The following is a 21607-nucleotide window of genomic DNA, read 5'->3' on the forward strand; positions in this document are numbered from 1 at the left end:
TATGGTGTTTTTTTTAAAAAAAAAATCAGTTTAGAGACTACATATAAAAGAGAAAGGAATAGAGAGTGTGTAAAGGTTAAATTTCCAAGTTGCCATATTTTTTTATTAATAATTTAATCTGCCTTAATACTCCGTTACTGGGTAACAAGACAGCTGTTATATATTAGCTTCAATTTCCTCATTAAAAATATATTTCCTGCCATAGAGTCCATAGAAATGACTTAATTTGTGATTTTAATAATTCCTCTGAATGCCTGGAGTGCTTTTTAGCTTGTTCTTACACTGACAGACTTCAGGAATTACTAATTTTTGTAAAGCAGTAATTTTTCTAAAGCCATGACTAATCAGTCAACTGGTATGTCTTACGTGAGCATCATTGCTTGTCTTGTAACAGACCAGGCACCATGAAAGAGAAAAGTCGTATCATCTACCTCATGCAGTTGTGAGGATCATAAATCAAAAAGAAATACTAGTGCCTGTGATTACACATGGTCCTTGTTCTTGAGTATCTACTACAATCCTTTTAAAACAAAATGAATTCGTTTCCAGTGAAGAACACATTCTCCCATTGACTAGCCTGTTTCTTAATTTTGAAGACCAAGTAAATCATAAAGAGAAGGGAAAGGCAGAGGGCATTTGGCTTGTATGTGAACCTGGTATCTACTGAGCGTTACTTTCACTTAACCGATGTTTTTTAAGCTGTGCGCTTTTTGCCAGACCTGTGCCACCAGTAGCAGGGTTGTCTCTTCCATGTGTCAGCCATGGCTTCTCTGGGTTCTGGGGTAACTCCGCTACTAAGGAGACTGAATTGCAATGAATCTTTGAAAATCCTTGTGAATTCATGACATCTGTCATTTTGGAAATAGGAAAAACAATTTCTCAAACCCAAGACAAAGAAGCAATAATAAAATGCTGACAAAGGATCATACAGGTTTAATTGCCTTCTCTGCTGTGACATTTTTCACAGTGGCCTCCCCAGTGCACCCTAGCACCCCCAAGACATGCTCTACTTACCGCTTTGGTAGGCATTCCTGAGAGGTCCTCTTACTGCACACCTTTGTATGAGCCCACGGTTTCTTGTGATTTAGACCATACCCTATGACACTTTAACTTTTTTAAATTACTTTTCATTTTTCAATTACAGTTGACATATTCGTTTCAGGTGTACAACCCCATGATTAGACATTTATGTAACTTACTAAGAGATCATCCTGATAAATTTCATACCCATCTCACATCATACATAGTTATTAGAATATTACTGGCTATGTTCCCTATGCTGTACTTTACATCCCCATGACTGTTCTGTAATAACCGATTTGTGCTTCTTAATCCCTTCACCTTTTCCACCCAGTCCCCCAACTCCTCTCCCATCTGGCAACTGTCAAAACGTTCTCTGTATCTATGAGTCTGCTTCTGTTCTGATGCTTCATTTAGTTTGTTTTTTTAGATTCAATTGTTGATCGATATGTATTTATTGCCATTTTATTGTTCATATTTTTTATCTTTTTTTTCCTCTTCTTAAAGGAAACCCTTGAACATTTCATATAATACTGGTTTGGTGGTGATAAAATCCTTTAGCTTTTCCTTGTCTGGGAAGCTCTTTATCTGTCCTTCTATTCTAAATGATAGAATACTCTACCCTTGCTAGGTAGAGTAATCTTGGTTGTAGTCCTTGCTTTTCATCACTTTGAATATTTCTTGCCACTCCCGTCTGGCCTGCAAACTTTCTGTTGAAAAATCAGCTGACAGTCTTATGGGAGCTGCTTTGTAGTTAACTAACTGCTTTTCTCTTGCTGCCTTTAAGATTCTCTCTTTGTTTTTGACCTTTGCATTCTAATTATGGTGTATCTTGGTGAGAGTCTCTTTGGTCTCATCTTGTTTGGGACTCTCTTCACTTCTTGGACTTGTATGTCTCTTTCCTTTGCCAGCTTAGGGAAGCTATCTGTCATTTTTTAAAGTGAGTTTTCAATTTCTCGCTCTCTCTTTTCTCCTTCCCACACCTCCATGATGTGAATGTTGATATGCTTCAAGTTGTCCCAGAAGCTTTTTACATTATCCTCATTTTTTGGTTTCTTTTTTTCTTTTTTCTGTGCTGATTGGGTGTTTTCTGCTTCCTTATATTCCAAATTGTTGATCTGATCTTGGCTTCATCTGCTGTACTGTTGATTCACTATAAATTATTCTTCATTTCAGTTAGCGTATCCTTCACTTTTAATTAGTTCTTTTTTATGGTTTCTGTGTCCTTTTTCATGCTGTTGAAGTTCTCACTAAGTTCCTTGAGCATCTGTATAACCATGGTTTCGAATTCTGTATCTGGTAGTTTGTTTGATTCTATTTCATTTGGCTTCTTTTTTTTTTTTTTTCCTGGAGACTTCTCCTCTTCTTTTATTTGGAACCTGTTTCTTTGTTTCCACATTTCGGCTGCTTCCCTATGCTTGTTTCTGTATATTAGGTAGCGTTGCTACGTCTTCCGGATGTGGTAAAGTGGCCTTATGTAGTAGGTGTCCTGTAGGGTTCAGTGGCTCAGTCTCCCCAGTCACCTGAGCTGGGCTGTGTGCTTTGATTCTTGTTGAGCCTTGATTATTTTTGGCATTCAGGGACTGACCCCAGCCTGATTGGCTTCAAGGAACTGCTGTGCGGGAGTTGAACCTTTGGAGCTGGACTCGCTTCAGTGGGACTTTTGTGCTCACCAAGTCCGCCCTTTGAGTGTGTCACTCATTGAAGTTGTAGGGTTACAGTCTGGTGTGGTCTGAAGCTATCCACTAGATGCACTGGCTCTGGGGCTTCCTGGGAGGTACAAGGTCATCCACCTCCTGTGCCCTGCCTGGGGTCACCCAGCATGAACTGCAGAGTGAGCTGTAGATGGCTGCTAGCTACGCAGGGCTTAGATGTGCCCAGGAGAGGCCAAGCTGTGAACAAGGCTGGCTGCTGCTAGTGCCAGGCCTGGGGCCACTTAGCAAGAGGTACAGCATATGCAGAGGCCAGATGCTGCTTGTCTGAGAGATTTTAGGAAGGTCTGAAGCATGAGACAAGAGGGGCCATTTGTAGGGAAAAGCCACTGGTTTTTATGGGGACTTTTCTTCCTGGTGCTGGAACCCTGGGCTGGGGGGCCTGGTGTGGGATTGGGATCCCTCACACCTCAGGGGAGACCTATGCAGCTGAGATATCCCTCCTGATTATAAACTGCTACATGTGGGTGTGGGACCAGCCTGTTCTGTCTCAATGTGGTTTCTGCTTTAAATCCCTAGATGCAGGACTTTCATTCAGCTACATTTCAGGCAGTTCTAAATGATGGTCGTTCTGTAGTTTAGGTGTAGTTTATGTGGTTGTGGGAGGATTTGAGCACTGCCTTTACCTGTGCTGCCATCTTGACTGGAAGTTCTATACCCTATGAACACTTTAAAATTCTCTGTGTTAGGGGCCCCAAAACCACTTCTAGACTTGATGATTTGCCAGGAGGACTCACAGGACTCAGCATGCAGTCATATGCACAGCTATGATTTGTTACAATGAAAGAATACAGAAGAAAATCTGCAGAGATAAAGAAAGGCACATGGGACTGAGTCCAGAGGAAAGCAGGCACCAGCTTCCATTCCATGAGTCCTCTCCCAGTGGACTCGCACAGGACACACTTCCTTCCCCAGCAATGAGTTGTGACAACACGTGTGGAATGTTGTCTATCAGGGAAGCTGGTCAGAGCCTCCGTGCCCTAAGTTTTTATTGGGGGCTGGACGTGAAGGTACCTTCTGCCTGCCACATACTAAAATTCCCGAGTCCAGAAGGAAAGCAGATGTTTAGCATAAACTATATTGTTTGTACGTATGGATTGGGCATAGTGAGTCACTCTTACCATTTAGGGAGCGGTGGAAACCCTTCTGAAATCTAAGTTGCCAGACACCAGCCAAGGACCCACCTTGCAAGCAGGCCTTCCTGAGGAGAGCGGTCTCAGTCCCGCTGTGTAAGTCCTACTTGCACTCTCTCCATGGGGACCCATGTGCCCCAGCCTCCAGCACCAATGGCTTTCTGTAGACATTTACATATCCTCCTCCATGTCCCACAGGAAGAGATGACATGAATCCCCAAATCCTGCAACTCTTCCTGGGCGAAGAGGGAAAAGTTGAAAGGTCAATATTGTGAAAAATCATACTTGTCTAACAGGGAATGTAGGTTATCACTTATGTCCTCTTCAGAGATTAAACAATAGTGCATGCATTAGCAGATCTCTCCAGTTATCATCTGGGAGAAGAAAAAGAAGGGAAAGTAGACCGTTGGAAATATCCACTGATTTCAGAACTCCATCTCTGGAACTAAGTGCCCATATATCCCACCCCAGTTCTGACAGAATGTCCCCTTTCTAAGACCACGCCAGTCCCACAGTGGAGGGCTCAGCTCTGAGATGTGTGGTAATGCACAGGAGGAGGGTGGCCTGAATTAGGGGAAATGGTTTGGATGACTTCCATGTCTCAGAGGAGTATCTCATCACTGGTCACATCTCCTCAATGAACACCCTTGTTGTCCAGTGGTGGGGAAGGTTCCAGGTGCCACCTGCGGCTATTCGTAAGTCATTGCACTTGGTGCTGGAGCACTTTGTGAGGGGAAGAACTCAGAGCACAAAGCAGGAGGCCACAGGGCTGTAGAAGATTCTACTGAGACTCGAACAATTGAGCTGGACCTCTGAAGATGGGAGAAAGAAAGAAAGAGAGAGAGATGAGATGAGAAAAGAAGAGAAGGAAGGAAGGAAGGAAGGAGAAAGAAAGAAAGGAAGGAAGGAAGAAAGAAAGAAAGAAAGAAAAAGAAAGAAAGAAAGAAAGAAAGAAAGAAAGAAAGAAAGAAAGAAAAGAAAGAAAGAGAAAGAAAGAAAGAAAGAAAGAAAGAGAAAAGAGCATTTGGGGGCAAAAGAAGCAGCTTAGTCAAAGACAAGGCAGGATTGTGTTGGAATCTCAAGTGCTACCATGCTTGCCAGGGGGTAGGGACCCTCATTTTATTCTCTGTCACCTCCTCCTATTTTAAATCATCACAGTCTGAATGGGGAATTTATTCTTTAATATCACAAAATGCAGAAATATCACATGGCCTTGTTTGACTTCTGTGCATGAGATAGATGACTGAGAAACTTTTTAAATACAGTGAAGAGTCAGAAAGCAATTTTAAACAACCAAGTAAATTGAAGGTTAGGCCTATAAGGGTTGGTGGGTTTGGGAGCAAAGCTGAGCTGGATGCAAATCTGAGCTGCAACATCAGAGTGCTGAGTTTCCTCTGGTAAGTAACTTAACTCTGAGGACCGTCTGTAAAGTGGGGATGACAGTACCTACTCCAGAGGGTGATGCAAGGTTCAGATCAGGCCATGTATCCATGGAGCTAGGCATGGTGTGGACACATTGCTAGTAAGTACACCATCTGGACCTGGATAAGTGAACGTGGCTTACGTGCTTCTCTGTAGGTCGGGGTGGAGTAGGCTCTCTCCATATCTCAAGAGCTTTCAATTCCTAACTGCCAAATTGCAGAATTGTAGATGAAATGGTCAGACTGGCTTGGTCCCCCTTTGTCCTATGGGTTAGATGCGGTCAAGAGTCGCTTTGCTTTGCCCAGTAATAAAACAAGATTGCTGAGAACCCCTACATTTTAGCTGTGATGTAGTTTCAATGTAATCACTCTTGGTCATGTTTAAAGTGAAGCAAGTGAAACTATAGATAACTTCATACCAGTGAAAGGTGCACATTTTATATTAAGCCCTACCCTAAAATGTCGTGTGGAGTTTTAAGCATTCTAGGTTGTCTTTAGGATTGTTAGATGCATATAAGATGTCCTCTCTGAAATACTGCCAAATCAATAGTAAATGCAGCAGCAATGATATCTGAACGTCATCTTTAAAGATAGGAGAAGTTTTTGCTCTCTTACCTGCTATGTGAATGAGGAAGCTGAGGGGGCACCTCCAGCATAAATAGCACATCTGGGGTCTTTAAGAGCAGGCGTCAGTCTCAGCCACCGCCAGTGCGACTCTCCGGGTAACTCCGGGGGCAGGCCCAGGAGTGCACAGGCACAGCATTGACATTGACTGAGTGAGGTCAGGGGTCAGGCTCTGGGTCAGGGACACTGAGATTAGTGCAGGCCCTGTCCCTAGGGGGCTCGGAGTCCAGTGGGAGGGAGTCTCATGATAGGTAAGAACAAGTGCAGAGCACAGGCACTGCCGCACTTGCCTGTAGGCCCTTGGAAATCTTCAGACAGTGGTGATTTACCAGGTGTGGGTGGAGTCAGTGAAGGAGAGTGTTCTAGGAAGAGGGAGTGACGGGGACCCAGAGTCCCCTTATACACCCATCATGGCTAAGGAGCAAGAAGGGGGTTCTCGGGGAACCTCCCTGTGAAATCAGGTATTTTTCCAGTGAGCGACGGCTTTACCTGCAAGTGTTGAAGACAGCAGTGAAGGAGTCACACAGGGACGCATCTGTGGTTTCTCCGCAGCCCTGCACTTTCTCATTTGTGGCAAAAAACAACAAGTGTGCAAGGAATCAAGTAAATAGTTGTTTTCTTCCTCGTGGAAGCTCTTAGAGGGCCAAAATTTGGGAACAAAAGAACTAGAGTCTTTACAGGGGTGAAACTGGGGAAGGAGAAAACTAAACTGCAATTGCTCTGGTGCGTGAGGGGACACAATTAAACTGAAATTCTTTTCTACTAGCTGTTTCTAGGGTTTTATGTTATTTGCTAAATAGATTAACAAACCAAGACACTTTGTGCCCTTTGCACTGGAGATGATGTCTCTGTCCCCAGCTTCTCAGACGCACTTTGAATGCAGGGCCTTCTCCTGGAGAGAACACTTGACATCTGGCTCCTTCTGGAGAAAGGAGGCCATACAGGTAGGCACAAGGTTGTAAGTTTTTAAGGCTCTGTGTTGCCCAAAGAGGCTTAATCCCGAGCATAGACAGAGTGCATTTAACGTTAGGAGAGGAAAAATGCCTGGGGCTAAAGGCCGCTTTTAGCAAACAGAGGTGGGATGAGCTCTGAGGTCAGTGACTTGCCAGTGAATTTCCCTGGGGTGAGACTTCTGACAGTGGATTCCCCATGTGGAGTTGTTTCTGCCTCACAGGATGTGAGAATCAAGGGAAGATTTTAGACCAGTCTCCAGGGCAGTGAAGCATGCTCTGTTCAGGCAGTTTCTGATTCTGCCCTGTTTCTATCCTGATACTGAATGAAATAGGAGCTGACAACTTCCTGACTGCAGTTTTCAAAGAGAAACTTAGCAAGGGGACCAGGTAAAAATTCAATGCAGTTCTGTGAGATATAAAGTTTGCCGGGAACTGTGGGGCCAGTTACTGGATGGACAGGACCTCTGGCTGGGGATTCAACATCATTCTCTCTTATCATGAGCTTATCAGCAACCTCCTTATCCAGGAAATACATGCTAATGTCAGTGCTTTTTTTATATTGTTCACTTTTCATCTTCTTAGACCACTTGGAATTTTCCACAGAAAGTTTTCCGATTGACTTAGTATTCAATCAGTGGACTTTCATATTCTTATGTGAAGTGAATATGAATATATAAATATTAAACGGAAATATTCACATATGTTTCATAGGTTTGAACTATATATGTATGACTCGCACAGACCTATATATGAATTGTTCACAGTTGTCACTTTTCATGATTATAAAAAGTAGTGTAAATAGTAAGAAATGTAACAGTGGTAGAGAGAGGTATATTCTAGTCTCTCTCCCAGGATGTAATCACAGTCTTCCCATAACTCTAAATAGCATACTAATTCCTCTGCTCCTTGATACATCACTTTCAGGTTTTCTCTGTCAAGTCCTGATTCTGCAAGGTGAAGAAATCGCCCCCCGCCCTCCCACTTTGCTTATCTCTGCCAGCCACATTTCAATGTTCAGTTATACTTTTCATCATATATAGTATATTAGCAGTTTTTATTTCCTTAACTTATCAACATTAGGAAGGATCAGTTAGTTACTACTCCTGGTTTTGCAAGATTAGAAATTTAGTGCCCAAAAACTTTGTTAAATTCTTCTCCTTGAATTACTTACAGGGGTGGGCAAAAGTAGATTTACAGTTGTGAGTGACATACCTTTGAGTTAATAAAGCCTTTGTAAAAATCACAACCTGTGTGTCTTTTTCCACATAAATAACTGTAAACCTAATTTTGCCCACACCATATTTTGGTTTATGTATTTTTCTCACCCTGATCTGTGAAATCCTTGCGAGAGACTATGATGAGGGATTATTCTCTGTATCCTCAATGCACAACACCTGGCACATGGAAGGAGCAGGCTGACTGTTTGCCTTTGAAGGACTTCACATCTGTCCTAGCAGAGAGCAGAGGGAAGGAAGCCTGTCTTACTCATGTGACCCCTGAAGGAGCCACTAGGAAATTTATGTTCCTTGGGGAAGGTGGGAGTTTTGAATGTTTTAAAAAGTTTGCATCTTGCCATATACTTCCTGGTTAGTTGGAAAGAAAGGTGTTCTCTTTGAGACCTTCTTACAGGCATAGAGATATATTAGTATCCAAAAGAGGGAGAAATAAATAAATAACTCCTAGGATAGGTCAATGTTCTTATGGGTGTGTGTCCCGAGTACTTAAAAATACAGGGTTCTTCTGGGTGAATGGATGCGCTTAGTCACATTAAGATCCTTTGGGTCTTTGTTTGAGGTATGCATTGAATGAGAAGGAAACACCTTTCTTCAGGACAGCGATTTTCAACATTTTTCATCTCATGGCAGACATACACTAATTACTAAAATTCTGAGGCACACCAAAAAAATATATTTTTGCTGATCTGACAAAAAAATAGGTATAATTTTAATTCATTCGCACCAGAATGGCTATTGTTGTGTTGGCTATTGTCATTTTTTTTTTTTTAAATTTGGCAGTCTAAAGGAAAAGAGGTTAGTGCCCCTGACTAAAAGTGCAAGTATTACATGTTTTAAAAATTCTTGTGGCACACTGGTTAAAAATCACTGCTTTAGGAGAACATTATGGACTTGGATGGGGAAAAAAAAGTGTTTGAAAAAAGAAAACCTTAGTTTTCTGTTTGTTTTTTTAAAACCCAAAGCTTCGACTGAACTCTTTTGGACAAACCAATTCTCTGCCTGTGAGAGGCGAGCTAAAGTGGTGGCGCTGGCAGCACGGTTTTTGTGAGGTTGAGTTTTTTCCAAGTAACTTGAGAAAGCAGATATTAAACATATTTGAGAAATGTGCTGGATTACTTGTAAGAAAGTTTGGTTTATGGTTATATTATTCTACAGCTTGGAAACAAAGCCTATTTCCAGCTGTAGGAGAGAAGGGGGGGGGTGTTTGCTCTGAACACCTACCTTTCAGGTACTTACAGCCTCTGGAACTGGTGGATTCATCTTTGATGTCTACTTAGATTCTGATTCAGCTAACATTTATTGAGCATTGCTATGAACAAGAAACTTTAATGTATTACTAATTTAATTTTCACAAAAATATCTGGGAGGTGGGAGTTCTAATTTAGGTTAAGAGAAGCAAAGTGCTTTGCCCAAGGTCACATAGCCACTTTCTCATGGCAGTGCAGGGGTATCTTCTAGAGGTATATATATTTCCTCACTGTGATGATGCTAAATACATCATATGTTATTGTGATAGCTGGTCTTTTGATTGAATCCAGAGCAATGCAAAGGAGAAAAAAATGCCTGTTTGACCCAGGCACACTTCAAGGTCATGTTCCCTGGTGCCACTTTTATTGTGGATGATGCTCTTTAGTCTCCTGGGGAACTGAAAGTAGTTAATTAACCAAAGGTAAGTATGTGCTCACCAACAGTGAGTGGCCTCCTGAGCAGTGAAGTTAGGTGTAGGCCATTGTCATCTCCAATTAGCCAGGGTCACTGGAAACATAGCCCCAGTTTCCATAACACTCTTTGTGACTCATAGCAACCCCAGGCAGTTGTCAAGATGGAACTTTGGATAGGGCCTGAAGTGCTTTATAAGGATTCAATTTACTATGTTAAAGTGCATGTTTGTTCCTCTTTCTGTGAGTGACCAGTGGAAACGTCCTTCCCTCTTTTGTACAGAGGGGAGTCATTTCAAGGGAGCTTGTCTCCTGGGGGCATTACTTGGCTACGAAGCTCCACTCTTCCCTGGCCTCTTCCTGAGTGAGCCTGCTCTCTAGCAACATGGCTTTCTCCATATCTCAGTTTCCTGGCCTGTAAATTCCAAAACTCTGTGTCCATGGAAGGGATCAGCTGCCGGCAGGAAATCTGCCCAAAGCTAACCCACAGTGTAATATAGAAACAATTACTGATAAGCTGAGGGTGACTCAGTCTACAGCATCAGGAAAAAACCCACTTCAAATAAAACAAATGTAAAATGACCTGTAACCTGGTAGATTTAACTTCAGAGAGCCGGCAAACTGAGAGGAGATCATATACTGATAAGAGTCTAACAAGTAAAAACAGATCTAATCTACAAGAAACACGAACAGAATTTCCCTGGCCCAGCTTGGTTTTCCTCCTTAGCCAACAGCTCCCAGTTTATTAACTTTGCTGTCCACGCAATTTCAAGGGCCGCCATGGTATAGTGCTTACTGGAATGTGTTCTAGACCCAAAGAACCTGGGTTCAGATCCTGACTCCTCCACTTATTAGTCCTATGATCTTGGGCAGCTCATTTAACTTTTTGTTGTCTTGGCTTTCTTATCTGTAAAATGGGTATAATAGTTATTCTAAGGGTTAAACGAGCTAATATACATAAAATCACATGGTAGAGTGTCTGGCATTTACAAGGGGGGACCCCCCCAAAAACAGAGTTTATTTATTAAAAATCGTGGGTTTATTCGTACATGTTTATACTTCAGTCACCTCCAAAGGACTCTCCATGTGATGCAATACACCTATCGAGATGTTTTCCCTTTGCTCCAGTTTTTGAACTTGTCAATTTTAATGCCTTTTAGTGCTTCTGCCATTTTTTGTTTCACCTCTTTCACATCAGCAAAACGCTTACCTTTGAGGACTTTTTTCATCTGGGGAAACAAATAGTCACTTGGGACCAGATCAGATGAATAGGGAGGGTGGCGTACAAGGGTCATGCCATTTTTAGCCAAAAACTGTTGAACACTCAGCACAATGTGGGCAGGTGCATTTGAAAATCGCCCATCATGAAATGGGCAAATGTGTTCAAAGAGCCTTAAGACAAAATCACTGAAGCTGAACACAGCCTCTCACAACATTATTGCCGGCTGGTGCACTGACACAGCTGGGCCCCCAGAGCGCTCACCTAGCAGGGGAAGCCTGTACTACAAGGAGCCCCCCCTCCAGAAGACATCCTAGGTTTATTTATTATGACGTCCCCTCTCATAGTAAGTGCTCAGTAAAAGTTATCTGTTCTTAGTATCATCTTCACCATCACCCCCGCTGCTTGCTCACCGGTACCATAATTCTGGCTCAGTAACTCACTTCCACATTTGGACCCTGTGAGCCTTATATTTCTCTGACCAGATCCCTCTCCTTCCCAGGAAGTAGTGCCCTGCTTCTAACTGGCAGCTTGCCTGGCATCATAAGGGTCCCTGCTCAGGGTCACACACAGGGGCCATGCCCATGTGCCAGGGCACCTTGTCCTGCCTGCTGTGCCTTCCCATGCTAACTGCTAGTAGGATAGCCGACCTCTGGGCCACACTGCCTCCTGGCAACGGTAGGTGACTCCCTACTGTAGATCTGATGCCACCTAAGTTCCCCTGCCTCAGGAAGTACCTGGACCATGCTTAGATAGAAAGAACTTGCCGATGACTAGGGACAGGCTATCCTGAATGACCCATCTATCACAAGTGACTGGTTGGCTTCGCAGATGCGTATGGATGTAATAAGTACACCAGGTATTTGTGGTCATTAGAGCAACCAGGAGATTATAAACTAGAAGCACATGCAAAGTGGCTAAGAGCCAAATATGTTTGGAAGAGCTCAACTCTGATAAGTTTTTATTACGTAACTATTGCATATTTCTTGTGGAAAAAGTAGGCAATACAAATAAACCAAAAGTTAATTGTGAAGAGAAAACGTCTATGACCCGCCTTCCAGAGATAACACTTTTAACTTCTCTTTTTCTCTGTACACACACACACACACACACACACACCCGTAATCATTTTAACACTTTTCACTTAATGGATTGTGGATAAATAAACATTTATAACATCAAATACTGAGCACTTCCCAATGACTCTGAAGGTGCGTGGGCTCATTGTTTGGCCTGTTGGCACCATTTTGCTAATGGAAAGAAGGGCGGTAAGCAGACAGGCTGAGTTTTTTTGGTCTGCAGCTTCCAATTCTGGTAACTGCGACCAGGTTAATTAAGGGTGGCTTCTGGCTGGAGCCCGGTGGCAGAGCAGCATGGCTTTATGTGGGCGTGGTTATTTGAGGCATGAGACAGTCAGCTGACTTGTTCTGCTCTAATCTCTAGTCTTTGATTATAGCCAGGGTCAGTGACAGGTCTCTGGACTCTGTCTTTATGTCACTGTGGGACCTTTGGCAAAATATGCCACTTCTCCATGCCTTGGTTTCCTCACCAGTATATCCAAGGGGTTGGATCACTCTGTGATTGTGTGTTTAGGAATCTAGAGTGAGACTGAGCTTTGGGTGTGGCTGTGCAGTCTGGTGCCAGGCTGGCTGCACCAGAATCACCTGAAGGAGCAATTCCAGCAGCTATTCCTGGGCCTCTTCCCCACCCTCCCATGGGTGAGGCCCCAGAATCTGTAATTTTAACAAATGTCTTAGCAATTGTTTCTGGTTGCAAGGATGGTGACTTCCCCCAAGTTGCTCAGCCGGTGCCATCCTAGTTGAATTCTGGTTCTAGCCAAAGGGTTGTAAAAAGCATCTCAATCCCAGATCCCTCATGGAGACAGCTGCTGTTGGCTGGAAGTGCCGCAGTTCAGCTTTTTAGGGCTTCCTAGAGCTCTTCCGTGGCTTGTCAGCTTCTCACTGACGTCAGCGCACAGTCCGCCCAGCCCTTTTCCCAACCAGTGTCCATCACGTTCTGCTTCGCACGGCTTCTTGGCTCCCTGTGTTGGGCTTCGGCTGCAGCGGGGTTCCGTGCACTCTGTGAGTTGTACTAGCCGCCTCCCTGACTGTCCTTCATTGAGCAGGAGGGGCTCTCCTACCACCTGGTTTCATCCCCCTGCCATTTTTTTTGTCTTCCAGGAAACCTGGTGTTTCTGAGACATACCGGAGATTTCTTTGTAAATCCTTCAGGACTTTGAGCTCTCTTAATAGTGGTTTATTCCAAAGAATTCTTACATACAGGGTTTTTAATATTTAAGGGTTCAGATTCCTTTCCTCGCTGATTATTAAAACACACACTCATAAACACACTCCACACCTAAACAGAGTGTAGTTAGGTTTAAAAATGCTCGATTATATTTTATCCATGATTTGAATGAGAGATTCTAATCTTATCTAATTTCACATTTATTTTATGTCACTCTTTGATCTTTTGTAGCATTTACAAATAAGAAAGAAATAAGGCATAGGGAGCTGGATATTTTCTTTGACTAGTCTAGGGTATCAGAATCACCTGGATAATTTGATAAAATACACGTTTCTGGACCTCATCCCAGACTTACTGAAAAATAATCCGTGGGGGAAGGATGCCAGAATTTGCATTTCCCAGGCGATCTCTGGGTGATTCTTTTGCATGATGAAGGCTGGGAGGTCCTGCCTTAGGTGGTGGAGCGAATTTAGACAAGATGGAGAGGACCCTGAAACACGGACTGGAGGGACCCCGGCTTCTTGGAGTTCAATCCTGCCTCTGTCCTCACAGGCTGTGTGGCTCTTCCGTGCTTCAGTTTGCTCACCTGTGGAAAGTCTGCAAACTCTCATATCTACCTCATTGGTGGTTGTGAGGTTTAGATGAGTTAACATGTGTAACGTGTTTAAAGAAGTGTCTGCACGTAGTAAGGGCTCTGTACACGTTTCCTGGGAATATTATCCTGTGCGCATGAAGGGCATGAACAAAATCAAAGACCGAAATGGATGACCTCTTTGAGGGGAGCAGAAGGTTCAGGTTAGTGGTTTTCAGATTATGGTGTGCAAAAACTTAACCTGGGAAGCTTGTTAAAAATTTAGTGTCTATACAAAAATTCTGATTTAGTGAACTTGGAGTGAAGTTTTGGGATCTGTATTTTAAATTGTTTTATGTAGGTAATCAGCAAATTTTCAGAAATCCTGGTTTCAGTAGAGGGGGATTGGTATTTAAAGTTGGAGTGGTCTCCTGGGATTTAACTGGGGCTATCAAAAGATATATATATAGAAGCTAATTGCATATTCACTATTTGCTTTATTAGGTGTGTCCAGAAAGCAGTAGAAGTATTCGGGAGGTACAGTGTGCATCCTACAACAACAAGCCGTTCATGGGTCGCTTTTATGAATGGGAACCATTTGCCGAAGGTAAGAATAGACCCAGCCCTGCCTGCAGGAATTATTTTTGTTTGGCTTTAACCCTATTGCCTTCTGGTTGATGCTGGAGGAATCAGAGATCCTGACCAGAGTGGCGGTGGAGGAGGGAGTACGACCCCAGGGCAGAGGAGAGCCTGCAGGGGTCCTTACCAAAGGTGGTCTAGCTCAGGTGACACCTGGACCATCAGTCTACTGCATGAGGCATTGATAGAACAAGCAGAGTCTGAGGATGGCAGGGTGAGTGGGACAGTACAAGGCTGGGGGGTGGGGAGAGTGGGTTGGAGTAAGAGATTCAAACTAGGTTGTGAGGAGTGAGCAGGATGGAGTTCTACTTTCCCTTGGAGTTTGCTACAGGGGTTGGTGTGGCCTAAGAAAACATGCAGGATTGTAGGGTTCACAGCTGTTCGGCTGTCATGGGTTGGGGCAGGGGGAGGAGCAGCGTCTCATGCTGCTCCCAAAGATGAAATGTGGTGGGCCAGCACGGTCTGAAAGACTAAGGTTCCTGCTCTTCCAAAACGACAGAAGATTCGGTTTTGGTAGGCTTGTCAGTACTGCTCTGGACCCCAGAGCCACTTTTCTGTGTTGAAACCCAGATGATAACATGGCTTTTGGACTGCCAGGTGTTAAATTCGGAGCTGTTTCTTCCGATCACAGAGAAGCAGACTCTAAGGTTGTGCTGGACTTTAAGCGTGAGTCCTGGAGAAATTTGTTTTTTAGCACTTAATTTAACTTTTAATTTTGGAAAATTTCACACATATGTAAAGGCACAAAGAATGATATAACAGGATAATAATAAGCTCTTATATACCCATCACTTAATTACAACAGTTATCATCTCATGGCCAATCTTTTTCACCACGCAGATTATGGGCAACTATTTGACATCACCTTATATATCATTATTCATTGGTAGCTATGTTAATTAGGACTTTTTATTGTGTCAGAAACTCAACCTAGATACATTTAAATAGGAACGGTATTTTGTTGGTCATGCTACTGGGAAATCCAAGAGGTGGACTGGGCTTCAGATATAGACACATTCCAGGAACTGAATCACATAAGGACCCTGCCTTTCGCATCTTTGTCCATCTCTTGGTTCTGTTTACCGACTTCTCAGGTGGGTGGGCGGGCTTCCATGGCATTCAGTGGGAGACGCTCTCCCTCATCTAGTGTCCCTGCTAAAGATATGTTGAAGTCCTGTCCCTGGTACCTTTGACTGTCATCTTATTTGGAAACAGGGTCATTGTAGATGTTACTCAGATGTAAGATAAGAAGAGGTCATGCTGGAGTACGGTGGGCCCTTAATTCAATATTACAGGCATCATTACAAAAAAAGAGAAGAAGAGAACAGAGACACACACAGAAAGAGAAACACCTGTGAAGATACCAGCACAGAGACTGAGGGAAGATGTGGCCATGTGACAACTGAAGCAGAGATGAGAGTGATGTGGCCACAAGCCAAAGAACACCAAGGAGTGCTGGGACCCATCAGAAACCAGGAGTCATGGAGAGATTCTTTCCCAGAGGCTTCAAAGGCAACATGGCTCTGCGAACACCTTGATTTAGGATTTCTAACTTCCAGAACTAAGAAAGAATAAATTCCTGTTGTTTTAAACCACCCAGTTTGTGGTAATATGTTATGGCAGCTTAGAAATCTAACATGCCCAGTGATGGCTGCAATCCCAGAAAAACTGTACTGTGATCTTGTTTGGGTCATATTCCCATCCCTGGACCTGAGCGTGGACATGGGGGTACTTGGACTAGCTCAGGTCATGTGACAGCCCTATGGTGGGGGATTCATGTCACCTGAAGCTGTGGAGGAGTGGAGATTGGGACAGGCAGAAAAACAGAATCTTCTCAAAAAATTGTTATACACTTCTTGACCACTGAAATTTTGAATGAGCCAATTAGAAGCCTGGCATTTCACAAAGTAAAGAAAAATGCAGAATGGCAGCAGATTAGAGAAATCAGCTATCTTCTACCATGTGTTACTTTACCTAGAGAATTCACATTCTTTAAAAATATTTACTGACATTTAATATGTTTCACATGCCTGGGAGAGGAGGAGCCCTGGTTGCTGAAGTTGCATTGGCTGTGGCTTTGTTTAAATAATTCTTTTTGCTGCTACGATTGTTTTCTTGATTTTGTCCTTCTTCCTCTGAAATGACTCCCAGGCTGACCCGTGGGAGGAAGATGCTGCTAATGTTTCTGCAGGGTGTTCATACTTTATGGCTGGATTTTGCATTGGGCTCTTGGCCTTGTTTAGATGTCTGCTGCTATTCACATGTGCCTACTTAGGGAAGCAGCTGTGCTCATTCGGTCCAAGGCCACATGGATTAGTAAATGCAGAATCCACTCTCTGATAAACATTAATATCACCACACGCTTTTTGTTACGCTCAATCACATTTCCTAGGTATGGTGATCTGTGCTCAGGTAAGATGTCTAGGATTTTTTTCTCCTAGCCCTAGACCTCTCTTATAAAGATGACAGAAGTAGAATTTGGGTGTCCAAGCTTCCCTGTTTACCCAGAACAGTGATGACTTAACGCCCGTCACCCCCGCGGTCCCCATTCACTCTCAAGACCGTTTTGGACAATAAATTATCACCTCTGCTAGAATGGGATACTTTAATAGGAAGACCTTTTTTTTTAGATGCTGACATTGGGGAAAATTGTGTCTGTTTTCATGCCTAGGATATTGGGGTTGGGCATCACTAGAGTCCTGAGTTTTGCTGGGTTGCTGTGGGCTATACAGCAGTAGGTCTTAACCCATAAAGCAGGGGAGAGCTTTGTGTTTGGGTAGCCTAAGTTCATCATGTAACTGTAAGGCTGAACTGAACTGAATGGATATCTAAAAGTCAGAGGTGAGGTTGTGAGTTGGTTGCATGAACAGGGCCATTAATCTGTCAGAAGTGACAAGCTTATGCTGCAGTTACAAGCCCCCCTTCCACCCTAAATCCTACTGATTTCACAAGCAAATTTTGTCTTTTGTCCTGCCCCATATGTAATGTAGTATGTAGGACCCAAGCTGGTAGAAGGTGTATCTCCATTTACCCTTCCACTGAAGCAGAGAAAGGGCAAGTGCATCGGGTCTCATTGACCAAAGCACTTGCATGTTGCATGTTGTACTTAACGTCAAGGGCAGCAGGGAGGTACCATCCCACACATTCTCAAAGGAGAAGAAGTGGAGTATCTGTGAGCAGCCCTAAGGACCAGCAAGGTAGGATGCTCCGACAGAACTTCCTGAATGCCTTTCTTTTAAGTCCAGACGACTTTCATTAGGTTGCTTGCAAGAATAGGAGATTTTGCTGCAGGGGATACCGAAGGTGCCACAAGACCTCGAGCCACTTAGATCAAGTTTCTTCCTTGATTAAAGCTCTGAGGTGTAGAGATGGAATATAGCACCCATGTGCCTAGATAAGCTGCTGATTCCTCCAATAGTCCAGCAGTCTGCCCTGGCACAACACCATGCTGGGGCACAGGGCAAGGGCTGTCTGATAAAAACAGGGGCAGTATCACCAAAAATATGGGGCATGAGGAAGAAAGGCTTAGGTTCAAGTGCTGGTGGATCTGGGATGAGGATGTTACTGTTTTAATGAAGCAGCTCCATTTCTAGGTACCTGGAACTCTCCTCCAGCCCACTCCTGCTCTACAGTGTGTAGTTACTGTGAACCTTCCAGAGTGGACAGGGCAGACCTTAGGGAAGCAAGAGGAGTATTTCAGTAATTCCCTCACAAGATCCATCCTCAAGTTATCTTATACATGCTTAGAATTAACTGACAAGGCTAGACCATTTTTACTTAGCATATGAGTATATTGTTGAGGACCAAGTGAAATCCTGAGGGCAACCTCTTTGTGAAAACAAAACGGTGATTTTTGGTGTCATGCATGTTGAATTCAAATGAATGGTAACAAGATGCCCAGCAGGAAGTTGGGGATGAAAACTGAAGCTTAAGGAATATACCATAGACTTGTAGACTTATACTTGAAGTTATTGGCCTTGGTGTCATAAGATAAGCCACCAAGAAGGATAAGTCCTTAAAAATCATGAGGACAGAGGATCAAGAAAGGAGCTTTGGAGTACGTCCACATTAAAGAAGTAGAGGAAAGAAGCTCAACCATTAAGGGAGCCTGAGAAGAGATAGAACGAAGACATTATACTGCCTTATATCATCTCTTGTGTTAATAAAGTCTAGCATTGTTTACAAAGTTCTCTCATTATGTACACAACAATGGGGACTAAGTGAGGTCACAGGGAATGCTGTGTTTTCTGAATGCTTACTACATACCAGGTGCAGTTCCAAATGCTAATTCATTTGGTCCTCACAACAACCCTGTGAGACAGGTACTGTTATCAGCCTCATTATACAGAAGAAACAGAACCACAGCATAATTAAATAACTTGCCCAAGGTCAACCAGGTAGTAAATGAAAGAGCCAGGTTCAGATCCCAGAGTTTGTCTATGGAATTTCTCAATGTATATTGAAGTCAGGAGAAGGATTTGTACAGTAAGAACATTTAAGACCAGTCTTTAGGTCCCTGTTTTCATTGTAAAGACTACCTGGGTAATTAACTTGTATTTTTTTTCAGTAGAGGGAGGAGAGGCACAGTCAGTATAGGTGAACAAAGTAACAGGTCAAGAGTAGAATGAGAACTAAGAAACTAAAACTGGAGTGGCTTGTCAGGAACATTACTGAAGAGAAATTAAAGGGGGTAGTCAATGAGTAGAGCTTTGTCTACTCATTGCTTTTTCTTTTAAAAAATTGCTGTTAAGAAGGAATATTGAGAAATTTTGCTAGTTTAAGGGGAAAGAGAAAGATTTGTTTAGAATGGTAGAGAAATTAGGATATCTGTAGATAGAGAGAATGGAGCTTGTGGAGAGAAAGAAGGGGTTTATTGAATGGTATCCCTGAACCTACTGTATCCTAGAAGAAAATATGGAAAACAGGCATTTTTTTTCCCTCCAGGAGAAAGTATATTACTGCTTCTCTGCAAGCTATTATAGAAAGCCTCTTCAGGATATCTGCTAGGCTTCTGGCAAAGATAGAGGCATAGGTAGATATGCTTCTCTTCCTCGCACAACCAAAATAAGGATAACAACCTATTTAAGAACAAAAAACAACCTGAACTGCCAGAAAATCAAACTGTATGGAAGTCCGACAACGAGTTAAAGAAGTATTCATCCACTCTGGTAGGAGGGGTGGAGACTTGGTAGCTGGGGTGGAAAGATGCATGGCAGGGCAAGGCAGCAGACAGGGCAGGCATGACGGAGGCTAGCAGTCTGGGATGTCCCACATTCATGTGTAGATAAGCTGGGAGGAACAACTGGGGAACAAGACAGACCGAGCAACCTGGGTTCCAGGGCAGGAAAATAAAGCCTCAAAACCTCTGGCTGTAAAAATTTGTGGGGGTTGTGGCGGCAGGAGAAACTCCCAGTCTCACAGAAGAGTAAGGAGAAGGGGCCCACAAGGTTCTAGAATGTACACAAGCCCACCTACCAGGAAATCAACACCAGGGCAGCACCTGAAAGGGCACAATTCACTTGTGGGAAGTGCAGGAAGTGGCTGCAAGCAGGGCGAGAGCCAAGCAAGCTGCGTTGTTCCCTCTCTGGCCCCTCCCCAACATAGAGCACCACAATGCTGTGAAGTGGGTTGTCTCCCCCTGGCAAATACCTAAGGCTCCACTCCTTATAATGTAACAGGTGTGCTGAGACAAAGAAATGAAAGGACTGGCCCAAAGAAATGGCCCAAATGAAAGAACAGATTAAAACTCCAGAAAAAGAACTAAGCAACGAAGAGATAGCCAACCTATCAGATGCAGAGTTCAAAACACTGGTAATCAGGGTGCTCATAGAAATGATTGAGTATGGCCACAAGATAAAGGAATAAATGAAGACTACATAAAGTGAAATAAAGATATACAGGAACCAACAGTGAAGGGAAGGAAAACAGGACTCAAATCAACAATTTGGAACAAAAGGAAGAAATAAACATGCAACCAGAACAGAATGAAGAAACAAGAATTCAAAAAAAATGAGGAGAGGCTTAGGAACCTCTGGGACAACTTAAAACATTCCAACACCCAAAACATAGGGGTGCTAGAAGGAGAAGAGGAAGAGCAAGAAATTGAAAATTTATTTGAACAAATAATGAAGGAAAAAAATGTCCAATCTGGCGAAGGAAATAGACATGTAAGTCCAGGAAGCTCAGAGAGTCCCAAATAAGTTGGACCCAAAGAGGAATACACCAAGACACATCAAAATTACATTACCCAAGATTAAAGAGAAGGAGAGAATCTTAAAAGCAGCAAGAGAAGAGAGTTACCTACAAAGGAGTTCCCATAAGACTATCAACTGATTTCTCAAAAAGAATCTTGCAGGCAAGTAGGGGCTGGAAAGAAGTATTCAAATTCATGCAAAGCAAGGACCTACATCCGAGATTACTGTATCTAGCAAAGCTGTCATTTAAAATGGAAGGGCAGATAAAGTGCTTCCCAGATACAGTAATGTTAAAGAAGAGTTCATCCTCATCAAGCCCTTATTATACTAAATGGTAAAGGGACTTATCTAAGAAAAACAAGATCAAAAACTGTGAACAGTAAAATGACAACAAACTCCAACTATCAACAACTGAATCTAAAAAACAAAAACTAAGCAAACAACTAGAGCAGGAACAGAATCACAGAAATGGAGATCATGTGGAGAGTTATCAGCGGGGAAGGGGCAGGGAGGCAAATGGGGTAAAAGGTACAGGGAATAAGAAACATAAATGGTAGGTACAAAATAGACAGGGGGAGGTTAAGAATAGTATAGGAAATGGAGAAGCCAAAGAACTTATATGTATGACCCATGGACATGAACTAAGGCAGGGGGAATGCTGGAGGGAATGGGGGTACTGGGCAGAAGGGAATAAAGGGGATAAAAAGAATGGGACAACTGTAATAACATAATCAATAAAATACACTTAAAAAATAAAAATTAAAAAAAGCCTTTTCACAATTTAATAATAATTCATTTATTCAAGAGAAATTAAAGCAATCATATGCCCACGAAAGGGATTTGTTTAAGAATGCAGCAGGTTTTTTATAAATGATAGCCACAGTCTGGAAACATCCCAAATATCCATGAAGAGGAGACTGAATAAACAAACTGTGGTACATTCATGCAGTGGAGTAGTACTCAGCAATAAAAAAAACAACA

At 42.9% G+C, this 21607-nt stretch overlaps 1 protein-coding gene across 1 annotated transcript in view; it reads left to right on the plus strand.

Moving 5' to 3' along the window:
- The window catches only part of THSD4 (thrombospondin type 1 domain containing 4), a 546728-nt gene that overhangs the window by 88249 nt on the left and 436872 nt on the right, over positions 1–21607 (plus strand). The window contains exon 5 of the mRNA XM_054595598.1: positions 14298–14400. Within this exon, the coding sequence (XP_054451573.1) occupies positions 14298–14400 (103 nt within the window). The remainder of the gene's footprint in view (positions 1–14297; positions 14401–21607) is intronic.

The sequence above is a fragment of the Pteronotus mesoamericanus genome, unplaced genomic scaffold (genome assembly GCF_021234165.1).
Source record: "Pteronotus mesoamericanus isolate MK-2021 breed Mesoamerican mustached bat unplaced genomic scaffold, CSHL_Meso_final contig_100, whole genome shotgun sequence".
Taxonomy (NCBI): Eukaryota; Metazoa; Chordata; class Mammalia; order Chiroptera; family Mormoopidae; genus Pteronotus; species Pteronotus mesoamericanus.